The sequence below is a fragment of the Protopterus annectens genome, chromosome 4.part0 (genome assembly GCF_019279795.1).
Source record: "Protopterus annectens isolate FY-2018-M chromosome 4.part0, PAN1.0, whole genome shotgun sequence".
Classification (NCBI taxonomy): domain Eukaryota; kingdom Metazoa; phylum Chordata; order Ceratodontiformes; family Protopteridae; genus Protopterus; species Protopterus annectens.
The window spans coordinates 8,742,276-8,760,959 of NC_056733.1; the positions used below are offsets into that span (position 1 = coordinate 8,742,276).

General features: G+C 38.8%; 1 protein-coding gene across 2 annotated transcripts in view; it reads left to right on the forward strand.

The window, feature by feature from the left end:
• Positions 1–18,684, forward strand: part of ADAP2 (ArfGAP with dual PH domains 2) — a 977,426-nt gene that overhangs the window by 949,581 nt on the left and 9,161 nt on the right. For both annotated transcript variants that reach the window (XM_044068045.1, XM_044068044.1), the window contains one exon: positions 387–615. In XM_044068045.1, the coding sequence (XP_043923980.1) occupies positions 387–615 (229 nt within the window). The remainder of the gene's footprint in view (positions 1–386; positions 616–18,684) is intronic.

Sequence of the window (18,684 nt, forward strand, 5' to 3'; positions counted from 1 at the left end):
TGGGAGATTTGTTAATCAGAAGGGGAAAATGAACAAAACGACAACACAGATCTTTATAGTGATTTTAAAGAAAGAAACGTACTTATCTTAGACATTTAATACACTACATAATACAACATACAGGTGACCATTTAAAATTATGAAATTTCTAATGTAATGCATTACTGAAGCAAAGGAGACAAACAAGTCTGCTGTCTTTCTAAACTTATGCACTCACACCAGGCAAAACCTGAGCTTACAGTGTACATCCAGAGTATGATCTCTGCTACTGTCTGTTGGATGAGAATGCTGTGGGAGACTGTTGTCATGCAGAAAGGTTTGCTTCCATCCTTCCTGAAATTATAGTGTTTTCATGTAAAATAACATACTTTCACTTTTGTTTCTAGGATGCATTTGAACAAGGAGAGGTTTTTATTGGAAGTTCAGACCATGGATATGAGGTACTAGATAACATACCCTCAGGAGTGCGAGGCAACAAATGGAAGTATGGCATCACTATAGTAACTCCAGAGAGAAAGTTTGTGTTTGCTTGTGAGAATGAACGGGAGCACAAGGAGTGGATCGATGCATTTAAAGAAGTCATAGCAAGACCTATGTCACCACAGGATTACACAGGTGAGAATAAAAATTGTGGCAGGTTTCCTTGCTGGAATGTGTGTATGTGTCTATATATATATATATATATATATATATATATATATATATATATATATATATATATATATATGTATGTATATATATATATATATATATATATGTGTATGTGTATATATATATATATATATATATATATATATATACATACACATACATATATATTCATGGCATAAAACCCTCTTGTTTTGTAGCCATTATCAGCAGATATTTGGTGGCATATTAGCCTGCACTTAAAAGCTTTGTGAAGTCATGGTACAAGGTACTTCAGTTAGTAAAATACCCATATTTAAAAATGTCATGCAAGCAGTGTATTGTACTGTAACAATGTAATCTTTGTTAAGATATATTACAATTGTTTTTAATAATATGATGTCACTGTAATCAGTAAATAGTAAAAGGTTTAAAGACACTTCTTTAAATGAATAAGGAAATATCATTTATTGCTAAAGGTAACAGCCACATGATGTACCACCCTGCTGTACAGACTTTCTCAATGTCCAGACTTTGGCCTCATATTCGTAGTCCGTTTGCTATATAAAAACATCACAGTTGCTGTTTGTAAATACTGGCCACCTTGTAAGAAGAATAAACCATAAAACAAAAATGCAACTGTTAGTTGGAAGTTAAGCAATGTAACATAGCAAATGTGCTTCTAACACTGGTGATGAAAATCTTCAGTTTGTAGTGTTTATTCCCTTTACATTTGCTTAAATTGTCAATTGTAGGAATGGATGGGCACAGACATCAAGGTTAGTGATATTTTTTTGCTCCTACACCCGATCTGTCTGATTGCTGCATTACCTTTATGTAGTTGCACCATTCCTTTTTTCTTTCCCTTCCCTTACTTCCTTCAGGGGTGAGAGCCAGGCTTCCCTGGACTAGATTGGTCTCTTGTGATCTTTTGCTTCTGCTTGTATTGCCTAATTAACCTGTTCACCCCCTCCCCAGTAAAGAGAGTCACTTGGTAGGGAGCGAGATAGCTTCCAGGTCTGATAGAGCAGCCTACCCTCCCCTTTGGAGCACCCACAAAGACTCTTTGAGTTCCACTTAAGTGCTGCCTTGGTGTAAGAAGTGTGCCTCAGCATGATGACATTCCCAGTCAGTCCAATTGCACAATGACAGCATGTGCTTAGCAGGCCCGTGCTTTACAAATGTAGCACCTGGTGCTCCCTATAGGTATCACTTAAGCAGGGAGCCATAGAATACAGTCTCCCTGATGATGAGTGAGCCTGCAGTGGCCTCTTACTCCCATCCTCCCTGCCATGGTTGTTCTAATGTCTGAACTAATAGCTGAAATTTAGCTGTCTGAGTCACAATCAGGGCTTCATACCTGTACGTCATACAGCCAGGGGAGTGATCTAGTACAATGTTGCAACAAAGTAGCAGCCACTGTAACACTGTTTCATTGAAGATGAGTAAAACAATTCCACTGCCAGGCCAGGCCTTTTATAGTAATAATCCGCACAAGCTGATAAAAGCTCTATGTAAAGGAGAAATGCTTGTACATCTTCGTACTGCATTTGCACCTTCCAAATTAGTAGTGGTTAATGTGGAATGTGTAGTAAGCGACCTGGGCTGAACAGCATTCGATTTCAGAACAGTCATACAGTACTGTTACTAGAGGCTAGTGCATATTAAAGGGGCGAGCCAAAAACTGGTCAGTGTTGGACAGTACACTACCCTGTTAAGTATATAAAATAAATACATATGCACATAAGCAAATAAATAAGTTAATGGACTCCATAGCATAAGTTATTGCTTCCCTATGGGCATAGCTTAACAGTTTCAGAAAATCGCAAGCATTTGTCAGCGCATACTCACAGGGAGAAGAGCATGCAGTAGTTGTAGTGAGATTTAAGGTGCAACTATTCAACTCTGGGTACTATTAAGGTACATCTTATATTGCTAGAGTACTGTGTAGTCCCTCTGCTATCAGAGCTATTCACAGTTACTGTCAGTAATCCCAACATCAATTATTTTAATTTGAAAATGAAATCAGAAGCCTTGCTTCTTTAGATAATTTGAATTATATTGTGTTTCTTTTGTGATAAAAAAGAAACTTTATTTTATTGTAATTTTGTTTTCAGTGGCTCTCATATTACTGCATTCATGATTTTCTTTTGAAATTATTTTTGTTCACTGTTGTCTTATCTTTGAGGGTATAAAACATTTACATTAATAATTGAACCAAAAATGAAAATTGGTAAATTAAACCAGCATTTGTTAAGTTGCTCTTAAAAGTTTTAGAAGATCATTAGGATGACAGAGGAAGGCTTTACAGGATATTTAGTGTCTGGCTAAAATGTAAAGTCAGAAACAGGGCAAATAAGATTGTGTTACCTGTTAGTTTTGTTGACTTTAAATGTTTTGACAGTTAACAGTCTCATCCCACTGTACCTTTGAGACTGCAGCAATGGGACCTTTTATGTCTTCACACTACAAATATCCAATACGTTTGCCTTTGCTGTCAATCCTTTTTAAAATTGCATTTGTTTACATGTCCCCTGTAATCAGTTATGGTTTCATCGTATTTTACTGTTGAATTCCTCAGTCTGTAACACCTTTATTAGGAACTGTCTTTGCACCACAGATGAACTGTTACTCTCATGTGTACCAAAACTTTTGGATGGCTGGAGTCATACCTGTCAGAGGATGTATGCCATTCCTGCTGTCTTCTTAACATCATGAAAATTTGATGCTTTCATGATATACCCATTCATGCTGTCAGTTTTCAAAACTTTTCCAGTGTTATCGATAAAACTTTCCACTGTCCCATCTGCTTGAGGCCATAGTGCTGTCTCTTTTATGTTGTGTTTTCTTATATTAAAGCAGAACTGTTTAAAATTGGAAACTTAAATGGTGGACCATAGTTATCTGATATAATGGATTTTGGTAAGCCAGAAGCTGAGAACAACATGTCAAGTACTATAATGGTGGGCTTTTATGTACAACTGGTGTGGTCATACCAATAGAAGCCTTCCAACCTATTCACTTAGATTTAGCAAATAATCTGTACCAGTAAGTGAACTTTAAAAAAATCCATGCTGATATCTAGCTAAGATGACAGTGGCAACTCTTCAGAACTAAATCATTTTCACTTTTGACAACATTTGGCATGATATTTAATCACTTAACTTTCTCTGTTGCTCATTAACTAAATTCATGGGGACCATATTTTTCTCTCACCACTATTTTGGGTTTTTGCAGCTCATTTCACCTTCTTTGTTGATTCTGCTTTTCACTTGCTGAATCCAGGAAAAGGAAAAATTTTAGATTCAAACTTTGTACCTGGCTCCATGAACATGCACCCTTTTACCTTAAAAAAAATACAAGATACTAAAATCTACTGTTAATATTTATGATCAGTTTCTACTTTTTTTCTAATTTTCCTCTTTGCTACATCTTTTAATCTTCATATTTGCCTCCTCATACTAGCTGTTGTCATGGGTGGACAAAGGCATAAGGATAACAAGGCAGTATTTGTAGCAACGTAGTCACTGCTGTAACAGAGCTTCATTGAAGACAGTACAGTAGTCACTTTGCTGTACCAAGATGTTATATGGCTTGAAAGTGACTGTCCATCCATCCATCCACAACCCCTTTTCCTATTTTTGCACATAAGGGTGGGGTGTCACTTCAACAGTGACAATCATCTAGAGCCAAGGTGTGGAGACTGTTTGCTCAAAGAAGCATATATGCACATCTTTACTGTACAAACATCATCTTCCTCTCATTAAACTGGAATGCAGAATAACTACGGTTCTATTCTAGAACAGAATGTTGTGTTGCAGTACTGACAGACCCGAATGTTGTGCTGTATTATTGATGCCCATGTGCTCATGCACATGAATGAATGCATTAGCATGATGGCTTCCATTGCCTTAGCAACAATTACTGCCTTGAGCTTTTATACCGCATAGCTTCAGCAAATACAAGCATTTCTTAATGTATACAAAAGCAAATCCAGTGGCCACAGTAAGAGTTACACTACAAGTATTTGACTCATGGTACTTGTAAGGCAGAGTTGTAGCCTTAGATTGTCAGTTAGACCTCTGTCTAACCAAAATATTTAAATTTACTGTTAGTTTCCTTTGAAAATCAAATTAAAAGCGTTGCTTTAATAAGTCATTTTAGTTCTGTTGTTGTTGTTGTTGTGTCTTTCGGCTTATCCCGGTTAGGGGTCGCCACAGCGGAACTCTGGTCCACTAATGTTTGGTAGTGGATTTTTACATGCCGAGATACCAGCCCTGACACACAACCTTCAATGAAGGCACGCTCATTCACGCATGCCTCCACACAGAAGACGCTCTAGCTGAGAATCGAATGAGACAACATCTTGCTGTGAGGCGACAACGCTACCGCAGCACCACTACCGCAGGAAGTCATTTTAGTACAGAAAAATAAAATCATTTACTTTGTATACAGAACTAAGTCATTTTAGTTCTGTATACAAACTAAATGATTTTATTTTTCTGTACTTGACCTTATTGAAAGTTCGCCTAGTTAGAATCTCCCAAATGAAACATGAACATATAATTCAAAAAGTGCTCTACCTAAACTGCAGGCAGTACCTAACTTCATAAATTAAAACCAAACTCTTCCTAACACAGAAAACGTTAACAATGACAATCCAATCGACCAAGGCCTCATATGAGTGCAAGTTACAGGGAAAATATAAGAAAATAATACTGCTCTGCAGCTACATAAGGAAACCTAAGAGGCAGCACTCCCGACTGTAGCGCTGTAGAAACCAGTGGTACATTGTATACTGATCCACAAGATACAAACATTTTTCTACTGAAGAAATGTAGTTCCAGCTCAAAACCTTGCAAGGCCACTACTGTACATTGTGTTAGAAAATGAGCCCCCCTCAGATGGTACAGGATTTGCATGGGCCCTGATAAAATCACAGGATATTTTTTCAGTGCTATAAAATATAGTCTGGTAGGCCTCTTCACATCTTACTAAATAAAAGCCTTTGCACAAGCTTTGTTCACCAGACTGTGACAGCAAGCCACAACATCTTCTATCAACAAGGGAGATATCCTGGTGACAACATACCCATTCAGAGTCACTAGTCCTCTGCCCAAGGTTATAGAGTGGGTTGTTGTTGGCGCTTGTTGAGAAGGACTTATGAAGCAATACAAATTTAAGGAAAAGTCATGCATAATTTTCCTTGGATGAAGGGTTAAAGGTATTTGCACCTTGTCTTGATTTTGCAAAGTCCTAGACCACTATCACCCAGGAAGGAACAGTAGCATAGCTAGAGCTTGGTGAGAGTGGCAGCTGTCATGGGTTCAGACTGATGGGGAGCGCAAATCTGCTAATGTATACCACCTTCTAAAAGCTGGTATTGCATTTGTAGTCAAACCTGAACACTGTAGCACTCCCTGTGTGATCTAAACTGTAACTAAGCAGTTTGCTATAGTTTAACGCTTTTTTTAACTAAAATTTGCTACAGTTTAAAAGAAAAAAATAATTTTTTTAATATAACTAAACCCCTACACATGGTCGAAATGCCACAAAGTTGAAACCCATATGGCCGAGACCATATGTCCAACTTTTGAAATCATGACCATGTGTAATGGACATCTCTGTAGTGCGATCTCGGAGTTGGTATATTAAAGTTATGTGGGGGGGGGGGTGCAGGTCCCCCTGCTAACACTTAGAAAGTGAGTTACTGTTGTGTTGTTTTTTTACATGTTCGAAATTGCGGAAGTCGAATATATGGTCTCGGCCATATGGGTTTCGGCTTTCTGCAATTTCGATTATGTCTAGTAGACCCATATATATATATATATATATATATATATATATATATATTTTTTTTTTTTTTTTTGCAGTTTACTTGAAGAGCTGTAGGGGGGGTGTGGAACAAGTACTCATACTGTCTGCAGGAAACCAGTCAGCTTTTTAGAAGTCTTTTATTTATTTATTTATGTATTTATGTTTTTTGCTCTTCATTTGAAGAGCTGAAGGAATGAGGTGCTAATTCATCATACCAGCATGGGGCACTGGTTGAGTCTGCTACACCTCTGTGAAAGAATTATAAACAAACTCTGTGAGTTTGAGGTCATTGCATTTGATAGTCCACCAGACTGTCTTTTGACTTTACAGCAGAACTCAGCTAGTACTGGTGGAACATCAGTTCTGACAGCCATGGTGGTAGATCTTTGCTGTTCGTGCTGCTGTCATGGATTAGCAGCTGCAGTGTGCTGACGAATGGTTTCCCTGGGCTGAGAGCAGACAGCAGCAGTGTCGGATGCATATTATTGAATATCAGTTTACGCACTGCGATGAGTGAGTCCTGTACTCAGTTGTGGTTATGGCATTTCTTTCTGGTTATCAGTTGTTTATACAGCATATTGAGTTAGAACATTTAAAAGTCTTTGACTTCTTCACACAGGATTGTATTCCTGAGGTGGTGTCAGCTAGACACCTCAGTTCAAAGAGATTTTCTTCCACAGCAAAAAAAAAAAAAAATAGATCTATATCTATATGTATTTCAAAAATTTTCCACTCAGACTTTGGTCACTGATAGGGAGTACCAAGATTTTGGGTCTCATGACATCTATGATATGGTTACCCCTGGCAAGACTCCAGATGAGAAAGATGCAATGGTATCTGGCGTCCCTTTGGACCCAGCCCCAACATCCATTGTTCTATCAAATACCAAGGCTTGGGGTTTTAGGAAGAGAAATCACTTAATGGAAACAGGAAATTTTCCTGAATCCAGGTCTCCTCTTCCCCCTCCCTGCTCCAAAGCAGTCAGTCACTGCAGACACTTCAGACTTTTCTTGAAGAGCAGTTTCAGGAGGGATGAAAATACAAGGTGTATGGGACACCAAGGACAGACACAAGCACATAATTATACAAGAGATGCTTAACCTGATCAAGGTACTAAACTCTGTGAATCAGTTTCGGTCCCCAGGACCTCTTCAAGTTGTTAAAGACGATACCACTGTCATGTGGTACATCATCAAGCAAGAGGGAACCAGGTCATCCCCTCTTTACAGACTAGCTTGGGATATAGCTTCATTGCACAGTGTCAGTACATGCTTTCACAGCAAAATTGGGTGGCAGGACAAGGGAAGACCCTCTCAAATGGAAACTAGATTGGGGGTCTTCAAAAATTTGATCCATCTCTGGGGAGTTCCTCAAGTAGACCTGTTTTTCTCCTCTCTGACCAATCAGCTGGCAAGAGTCTGCTCCAGGACTCCATGTAAAAAGGTCTGGAAGACAAATGCCTTTTTCCTTACATTGGACAGGAATGTTCCTGTGTGCTTTTCAAACCTTTCCACTGATATCCAGGGGATTCCTAATGAATCTTCAGAAGTACCCTAAAATCATTGTGGTGACTCCCTTCTGGCCCAGGCAACAGTCATTCTCCCTTCTTTTGGAAGTGGCCAAATGCAGTTATCTCAAGCTCTCTTCCAGGATGGGTCTACTCATAAAAGATCAGGGGATGTTTGCTTCACCCCCATCCCACTAAACTTCAGTTGACTACCTGAATGATAGGGTCACAATTTCCTTTAGACACCCGTTTACTGAGGATGTGCAGCAGGTACTAATGGAGGCAAGAAAACCTGGTACTAGAAAATCATATATTAGCAAATGAAAAAGGTTTCCTAGTTGGTGTCAATAACATAGCCAGCACTCTTTCAGGTCTAGTTCTCTGGTTTTACAAAATTTGTGTGAGTTACTATCCTATGGCCTTTGTTCCTCTTCCATTAAGGTTTATTTATTGGCAATTTCAGCATGTCTGCCATGGATCCCCCTCTTTCAATGCATTATTTCTCATGTCAAAATGTTTTTGAAATGGGTTTTGCATAAGAGTCCTCCAAGAAAACCAGTGTCCCCTCCTTGGGATCTTAAATTTGTGATAAAGAAACTAACGCTTGCTCCATGTGAACCAGCTAATCTGGCGTGCTTGATGTTTTTAACTTGGAAACTGTTTTACTGATTGCTTTGACTTCAGCAAGAAGTGTATCTGAGTTGCAAGCTCTTAATGGTTGAGTCATCCCTATGTCATTTTCCTCAGAGACAGGGTTTCTTTGAAAATGAATGTATCTTTTTTGCATTAAGTGGTATCTGAGTTTACTTTAAGCCAAACTATCCAGCGTCTCATTTTCTTTACTGAGGGAGGAAGGATACTCCATACCTTGGATGTCCACAGACAACTAGTGTAGTATCTTGACATAAGAAAATATTTCAGAACTTCCAGTCAGTTGTTAATTTCATATGAAGATAAGAAGGGACAACCTGTGTCAAAACAGACTATTTGCAAATAGTTGTCTAAGGTTACTATCTTTTGTTATACTCATAGCAACAAAACTATTACAGGTAGGGTCAAGGCCCACTCTACTTGGGCATTGGCTTCATCTATGGCTTTTTAGTAAGAGTTGGATTCTAGAAGTATTCTAGAAGCAGCACCTTGGTTCTCTCTACATACTTTTACAAGGCATTATAAGCTTGATTCCTCCTCTAGGTCTAGATCACAGTTGGCTAGAGCCATTCTCCAGAGGCTCGTGGACCCTTACAAATGCAGTAAACTAGGGTAATCTATACCTAAGGCTACTGCAGCAGTCATCAGTTTGATAAACATACAGTTGTGTAGACAAACTTACATGACAGTAGATGTTTGAATGATCACTGCTTCAGTAGCTGCTCCCTCCCTCCATTCCCCATGTTTTTGGTGTGTTATTTATGCCAGGATGTGAATACTTATTTTTTGTCGTTCATAGGATTGTCGTTGCAAGGCTCAGCCTCCCCCTCTCTGTTGGCTTGAAAGCTCTGAAGGTCTTGGTCCCCAAACCTGTCTTTTTAACCATTTCACCTCCAGCCAAGAAGCGGGACGACTGTTATATCCTTGGCAGGATATAACTTGTATAGCAAAGGCTACAGCAGCAGTGATCATTCGATCATCTACTGTTCTGGTAAGTCTGCTTACACAGCTGTGTTTCAGGTAGGTCATAATTCTCTGTACTCCTCACATGTTCAGCCACAGTGGATAATGTCCTCTTCAGCTGCCTGTTGGCCAAGCACTTAGTTCAGCAGGACTCAAGACTCAGACGTTCCTTACTAAGAAGACATGTTAGCTTGGCAGCCAAAGGTTACTCAGGGGTTTAAAAGCTGTCCCTCTTCTTTTTTTTTTTAAATCTGTCCCTCTTCTTGAGGTCATAATAACCCTGAGTGGGTGGGTCTATGGGGTGTTTACTTGTCCAAGACTCCCTTTCTGTAGCATGCCAGTTAAAGGATATTTGGCCTTAAAATATCTGTTAGTAATAGTAACAAGTACAGCAAATGTTCACTCATTGTCTTCCTCACTTTCAGAACCAACTTCTGCTATTAAAACTTAGACAAACTTTGATGAATACATGGGTACACATAAATGTCAGCAGGGAACATGTCATCTAGCTTCTAAAAGGGATTTGGTCATAAGCTTGTTACTGAACATATGAACTTTTAATAATTTGGTTGTGATTGGTGACACAGTCATAAAACTGAAGCTATAGAACTAAACTCATTTTCTTTCCCATGTGCTGAATAAATGTTTGACTCCAGAAAAATATCTGTCCATTATAGGACTTCCTTTTCATTTTTAAGTAATATTCTGCAGGGGTAGCTGCAAATGTACAAATTCAGTGTGTGTGTGCGTGTGTGCGTGTGTGTGTGTGTGTTCCCATTTAATAAATTGCACCCAAAGGTCATAACTGTTTTAAGTGATCCCAGCATTCATCCATTTTGCAGTTGCACCAGGATTTGTTGCATTTTGCTTTGATCCTAATATTAGAGGTTTTGTTTGCTGTGTAGTATTCATGAAGGCAGGATAATATTGGCAAAATCTTGTTTTGTACAAAACACCAGTTTCAAGAATAATCAGGTTTAACTTATGAAAAATCCTGTCCTTGCTATTCCATTTCATACCAAGGAGCTACAAAACCAGAAGAACAAGGAAAGAAATGACAAAGTTTTTCTCTTGTTTTGTTACACTAAAACATGAAAGATTTAGATTATTTTGGCAGAACTCTAAATTACACTGGTTGTTTGTTTTCACAGCTGAGATTATTAGAATTGGAGTCCTGTTGGTGGTACAGTGCAATTTTCAAAGAAATGATGAGGTGTGCACTGTAAAACAAAACTTGAAAAGTTTTAGTGCACACTTAAGAAACACTGGAGGGAAAACATGTCTGGAGGCGTATTTCTGTAAATCAGAGAGAATGCTGGAGCACAGAACATATCTGGATTAACAGCAAAAAAGCATCACAGCAAGTATCTGCAGTGGTAGCAAACACAACAGTAGTAACTCTGAAGAACAAGGCTACTGTTCATGTGGGCAGCCATGATCTGTGCATGTGCAAGATTTTGTATAAGCAACTGAGGCACACAGGTTTCCTTGTGTTGCAGACAACAACACACCTATATGGCCACTCAAAATCAGATTATGAATAAACTACACAGTTTGTCAATATACACATCAGGTGTATGTTTTTGTAGGAAAAACTATATATACATATCCATGTGTCAGAAACTGATGACTTTTTATAAGGGTAATGGTTGTGCAGTTGCAAATCTAAGAAAATTGTACACCAGTCCAAGGCTATAGTATGTCAAAGTATTCCCCCTACTGCATTGGACGTCAACCTCATAAATAGTATATAAACTTAGCAAGGGTGTGGGAGTTTAATAAATACCCCATGCAAAAAAAAAAAAAAAAAGGTTTAAATCTTGTAATGGCAACTTTTGGAATGTACTGTTTTGAGGTGGTATCATGATTTACGTTTTACCATACTGAGGCTTGCTGTTTAAGATCCCCAAAATTACCATGTCACTTCTGGTTTTGTTTCATTCTTGACTGGTCGGTCATGCTGCAGATGCACAGCAGGGTTGGTGGTTCAGTACCAACCACTGCCACAGCTTCTTTATGCATAAACCAGCACTTTGTAACAAATGAAACACTGATGTCAGTAGGGGATAAGTAAAATATGAGATTCTCATTGAATGGTGCGCAGGAATACAGAATGAGGCTTCTATGTTCGCCTGTGCTAGTGAGTTATGTCCCATACCCATAACTACACTCACTGCTTCAGTGATTTCGGAGCACCGTTCAGTAGTGGTATCTGCTACACTGTACGTGTTGATCCATAGTCTGCCTGTCTAACCACTAGAACATACCCATGAAAGGGAATTATGCTAATTAGCAAAGCATGCATTGTCAACAGATGCTGCAGTTGGGAATTGTAATTAGGTAAATGAGTCATCAACTGCAATAATGAATGCATGCATGTGTCTGTGTTAAATTTTCCTTAAAATTTGTGATTTTTGTTTATTTTGCTGTCGTGTGACCATGTAGTTAGCATACGGGAAAGTAGGAGGGGAGTGGGATGAAGACCCTGCAAGGAAGTCTGATTTTGTGTTTAATTTGGTAAACACTTTTACGTGTGTGTGTGTGTGTGTGTGTGTGTGTGTGTGTGTGTGTGTGTGTGTGTGTGTGTGTGTGTGTATATATATATGTGTGTGTGTGTGTGTGTGTGTGTGTGTATGTGTGTGTGTATGTGTTTATTTATGTATTTACTTTCTTCTCTATATGAGTCAACCTAACTGAGGGTAGGAGCTGCCATTTGCACATTGGAGCTTTTTACCTTAATTCTTGTCTTTGCTTGGCATGCCTGGTCACGGCCAGGGAGATGCAACATAAACACTTGACTCTGCACCCCCTGTGGGTCACATGGTCTTCACTAGTAGTTCAGCCACAGGGGGCATGCACAGACATGCTCCTCTAACCTCCTTCCAGGAAGAGGCGAGCAGGCTGAACCTTGCCATTCCTTTTGTCTTACATGCTAGTTCCAGCAGGTATGCAAGCCACTGTTCTTTCTTGCTTACCTGAATCATAGCTGGAGCTTTATTCCTTTGCCCCAACAGAGCTGGCAGACAGTGTTGTTTTCAGTGTGCTATATGATTGGTGTAGAGAAGATGGATTATTTACATAGATTTAACTCCAGCATTTGACAGGGTCATACACAGGCCACTGATTAATAAATTAGAATCTTGATAACACTCTTGATAAAATGGATAGCTGCATGGCTTATAAACAGGACATGGCAAGAATCATACAGCAATTGGACAGGTGAAATTCTTGGTTACAACCATGGTGTCAGGGCTCTGTCCTAGGTCTATACTTTTTAGATTGTATCTTTCAGACCAATCTTATTCATCTGAGATGTTCCACAGTCTGTATGCAGATGACCTGCAATTGGGTAAACTGATTGCATGTATTATATATAGGGCATGTCTGCAAAAGAACTTGACTAAATTGACCATTTTTGGCACAGGAGAATAATATGCTGATAAATGCACCAAAAACTAAGCATATGAGATTTGGGAGACATAATTTCAAAGGTGAATAGTTAATACAGCACACATTGAAACTATAGATTCATTTAAGGACCTGGGTATATGGGTAGATCAGCTTTGAGTTTTTCTAATCTTGTCAGCCAATTGGTTTATGATAGTTATAGAAGTATAAGTTGTATAAAAAAGATTTATAAAGTCTAGGAAATCAGAAATGATGAAGTCATTGCTTGCTAATTAGATTGAGCCAAACTCGAGTATGGAATAACAATATGGAAATTTTATAAGAAAACAAGCATAAGTAAACTGGAAAGCGTAGAGTGGAAATATGCCAAGAGCATCCTTGGATGTAAAAATTAGTTATTATGAAAGACTAAAATGTCTGAACTTGTACAGGGACTTGTACAGATATTTAAGAGGAGATCTTATTTGGGTGTATAGGGTATTTAGAGACAACTACCTCTGGGAATGTTTGGAGTTATCAAAAAGTAGTAGAGAATCATCAGACAACCTATGTAGAAAATTCTGTAGGAATGAGAAGTGCACTAATTGGTTCTCTGAGAGAGCAGCTGATGCATAAAACAGACTACCAGATTATATCAAAGCAAGAACTAGTTTACATATTTTTAAGAACAGCCTGGACACTTATTATGGAAACAATGGTTTTGGTATATTGGCAGGCTAGAAGGGCATTAATGCCAATGTTTGTATGTATGTATGGCTTTATGTTGGACTTGTTCATTGCTTTATATCTGTGATAACATTATAGTTGCATCATTACAATTAGTCTTCAAAATCAGTGAAAAGGCAGGCTTGTTAAGCACCTTTCTGATGTCAGAGAGGTGCTTATCAGCTGTTATGCACCCCTCGGTATTGTTAAGCACTAGTCTCACTCGCAGCAGTGTTCATTGGCCACAACAGAAGAACATAGGGAACTGTTTAACAAACTTAAACACTTTGTTCTGGCATTTTTTTCCAAGTCTGAATTAAATATTTACCAGCTTCCTAGTGTTATTCTTGGGTGTTCGTTCTGTTTGTGGCATCTGTTGTTGTGTTTTGGCTTTCTGACTTAAAATATTTAACACTACAACACTTTTTTTGTAACTTTGTTAGCACATGGGAGTAGGTAAAGCTTTATGCATTATAAAAAAATGATGGTCTGGGCTTTCCAGTTATAACCCAAGAAGTGTTTTTGACATGGATTTCAAGATTCACCTCTTAAGCTTCACTCTTGAGGTGAATTTCTTGACATTCATGTCTCAAATACATAACTTCCTTGTTATGCCACAAGACCTGATCATAATCCTGTGTGATGTATATGCTCTTATACCTTAGTGTGATCCTTTCTTTTCTTGTATGTACATATTCCCCAAGATAAGCTGGAAAATGGTCCATGTGGATCTGTGCTTTACCACTGGTTTAACACATTCATAAATAAATAAAACATAGGTTTCCTGTCATCTTTTATTTGATGTTTTATGTTTCTTTGTTGCAAATTTCATTCTTTGGCCATAGGTCCCCCATGAACTACACTCCAGAGCATGGAGAAGTGCTCTAGCAAGCATACCAACTGTCAGTTCATGCAACCTTACTGCACCACATACATGTTGCAGTTTACAAATAGTGTTGACAGCAATATCAGGAGCACAATCTAATAGCTTGGGTGCCCTGCATTTGGACAGGTGTGGGGCAGTGGTATTAGTGACTGTGATTTATAGCCATAGTGCAGAATCATCTATGTCATCAGTGTCTGTGCACTTCCTGTGACTTATGATGTCTGTGCATTCCCTGTGCATAGATCACGTTAACTTGTTCTGCTAATAGGACAGCTCTAACGTGTTCCAGTCCATTGTTGCTCAAAACTCCTAACTTACCAAGGTGCACCTAACTTCTCCACAGCACACTAAACACAGGAGATATCAGTGTAATTTTAACGGTGAACCACAGTCCAGATGTTCTTAGGACTGTAATGACTCTGCATAGCTCCTGTTAGGGTGCATTGAACCATAATGCATAGTTCTTAACATTTGTCATGGCTTAACATTAGATAGAGTTTACTTAACTAACAATATAGTACATTCCATGTGATTGTATAACAATGTAGTGCATTACAGGTATCCATTTTCTAAACAACTTATCATGGTGAGAGTCACAGTGGTAGCAAGCTGAGCGAGACATATCAGACTTTTCTTTGCCTGGCAAGAGTATCCTTTGCTTTTCTGTGGGGTGGTGTTCTAGTGAGCTGAACCTGCTGTACCTTCTGAGAGATGAGAACAGGAGGCATCCTCATTATGTGCGCAAAACACCTCAACTGACTCCTCGTAATCCATAGCAGCAGCAGATCTACTCCAAGATCCTTCTCATTTGTCAAGCTATTCACTTTGTCATGGAGATTGAGTTCTGCAACCCTGCAAAGAAACGTTATTTCTACTTCTTGCATCTAGGACCTCATCAGTTGAGTCACTTCCCAAAGCTTGTGAACATAGGTGAGGTAGGGACATAACTTGACCACTGAATTCATCCTAAGATGCAGCTTATGTTTCACCACCATCACAGTTGGATACAATTCATGAACTACTGCCATTAATGCAGCCATTTACTGGTTCATCTCCTGACCTCCTCTGCCTTCATGCATGAACCAGACCCTAAGATACTCACACATCTCCACCAGAGGCCACTGCTTTCTCCCACCCTCTAGGGAGTAGTCCACTCATTTCTGGGAAGGAACCATGGCTATGCCTGAAATGAGTCCCTGGTGGATCATGGTAGTACCTTGGTAATCAGTGTTTTTAAATAAATGAATGAATACATTCAGTTTATTCACAAATTAGTAATGTGGTGTTGTAGGTATCCCAAAGCTCATTTTCACTGAATTATAAAATGAATGTTCTATTCCTAGCCTACACTATGATAATGTAATGTAGATTTGGTTTTCTGACTGCTTATTTATTATGTTTATTCTTTCGGTAACTAGGTAAAATATCTGGATTAGATGGGCCATTTTCATGTGCAACCAAGTCAGAATACTAGGTCAGTACTAATAATAAACAGCTAAATTCCAGTACAATACATTTACAAGCCAAATCACAATTTTGTGTATACATTATCAAGTTCACATCATAAGACCAATATAAATAAACATCCTGAACTAGTTTGCTGTTAGTTTTTAGAATGTTACGCTCAGTATCAGCTGATGTCATCTTTAAACTTTGATCTTCTAATTGCTCTTCTGATATTTATGAAGAATTAGTATTTTAATCAGTCAGGGGAGGGTAGAAAGGACTAGGAGGGACACGGAAACAATGGGTGGACATATGCATGGCTCCCAAATATGCAACAAAGTCTAGAAGGTTTACAATTTTTGCTTGGAAGTGTGTGCATAGGCATTTTATACACCAAGCAGACTCCGAAGATTTTTTCCTCAGGTAGATAATTGGCAAATGTTTGGAGGTGTAAAGGGGAAGAAGAAGGTAACTGGAACATATGTTTTGGGAGAGTAATGAGTTGGTAAACTAAAAAAATTCCCTGGAGATTATTCTGTCAAAAAATAGTGGGTGAGCAAATGGGCATATAACTAAGGAAATTGTGTTTTTGAGTTGGGATACGGGATCTGATTTACCTAGACATAGTAAGAACTTGTTAAGTTTAATTCTCATGGCTGTCAGAAAAGCAATTACTAGAAAATAAAATCCAAAAAATCATGTAACAAACCCAGAAAACTAAAAACCAAGGAAAGGAAGGCATAGACTCGAGTAACACTCCGACGTTTATTGTAAGCACTTTCATCTAAAAAACATCATTTGAACTTCGTCAGACAATAAGTTTAAAACAAATATGTTGTTCTTAAAATACCCTCCATGAAGGTCATATGATGTAACATTCATCACATGATCCATAAAACAATCATCCAATCAAATGAATTTAAAAAGACAAGCAATACATGTGAAAAAACAAAACACACTTGCTTACTTAGCAACTTTAGTATACGCCCTACATTCCTTTAAAAAGCATTTGATATTAATGGCATCATTTAAACCTGGGGGCACATCTGCCCTTAACTTTATCTGCCATCTAGTTTCTCTTTGTTCCAAGTAGTTTTTGAAACTTCCCTCTCTTAAACTTAATTTACCCTGTTCCAAAACAGAAAATAGTTTTTCTTTTAAAACTGCTGCATTCAATACTGTGCCTGTACAAGGCATTCTTGCTGTCTTTATTCCTGATGCTGTTTACGTGTTTCCTAATTCAGGCATTCAGGGGGGAACCACAGTTGATTGTTTCTGAAGGGTCTAGGGAGGTTCTGCAGTTTGGTTTTAGGGAAGAAGTTCGTTGTGGAATGTTGTCCTGAGTCAGTGCTTTGTTAGGCTTCTGTGATGGATGTCCCCTTTGGATCCCCAAAGTGAGTGGCAGGCCCTTATCCAGGGGTTATTTAATGATTTACTGTCATTAAGGCCTCCTCAAGGGGTTTTGGTTCCTGCTCCTCTTTGGTCCTCTTCTTCCCCTAAAAGGCCCGGAGAATTGAATTCTTCTGAGGAAGAGTTGGATTTTGATGAAGAATCCATTGCTTATTCTACATAGATTCCTTCTCCTTTAGACCATGGGTCTGAGAAGAAGGACTTTCATACTCTAGGTAATCCTTCTGAGGAAATTTCCTTTGGGGAAACAATCTAAAGAAAGATGGATTTTTTTAAGTGGGATTTTGCCCAGGTTTCAGATATCCATAAGAGGTACTGATTTACTGCAGATGGAATCTCCTAAACCTGTGGCCATTCCTCTTGTCTTGGCTGCTTTATTGGATGTTTTTTCCCAATGTCTTTAAAGCACCAGATTTTCTGCCCCCTGCTCCCAAGAAGTCTGGTAGGTTTTATAGGATGCCTGAGGATTGTTCCTTTTTGTTTAAATGTCCTACTGCTGACCCCTCTGTGGTGTCTGTAGCCGCTGATGAGCCATCTCACTTGCTTCCTTCATCCATGTTACTGCCTTCTGATAAGGACAGTAGAAATGTGGATAGGTTGAGTAAGAAGGTTTATACTTCAGCTACCCTAGTTTTTAGGGCTATTAATTATCAGACCCATATCTCTAGGTATGTGTTGGGTCTTCTTTCTCAGGCTTGTCAGCTTTTTTCTGATCTTCCAGACTCTGAGAGTAAATCTTCTGCTCTGTCCTTGCTAGGGATTTCCTGTCAAGTAGTTTGTCATTCTATCAAATGTAGTTATGATGCAGCAGATGCCTCTTCTAGGGCTGCTGCTTTTGGTTTAGTTCTGAGTAGGTGTTCTTGGCTGAGGCTTCAACCTTTACCTGATGATATTAAGACTAAGTTGATAGATGCTCTTCTGGATAAACTTTTGTTTAGGGAAGCAGCTGCTGGTTTATTTAACACTTCAGGACAAGGGGAAGGCTTTACAAGAGCTTAAACATATCTTTGTTTCTCCTGTGCCTAAATTTTAAAGGAACTACTTTTCTAAGCTAGCCTTTGTTCGTAGGCAATCTCGCCCTCCTTCTAAAGGTATAAAGGGTGGTAAATGGGCTCCTACTGCTAAGGCCACTCAGACTGCAGGATTCTAAAGCCTTCCTTTCCTGACAAACCAGGTGCTGACTATCCACCTGTGCCCAGCCACATTCCTCTTTCTCTTTCCTTTCATGTTTGGCTCTGACTCGCCCAGGATTCTTGGGTTCTGT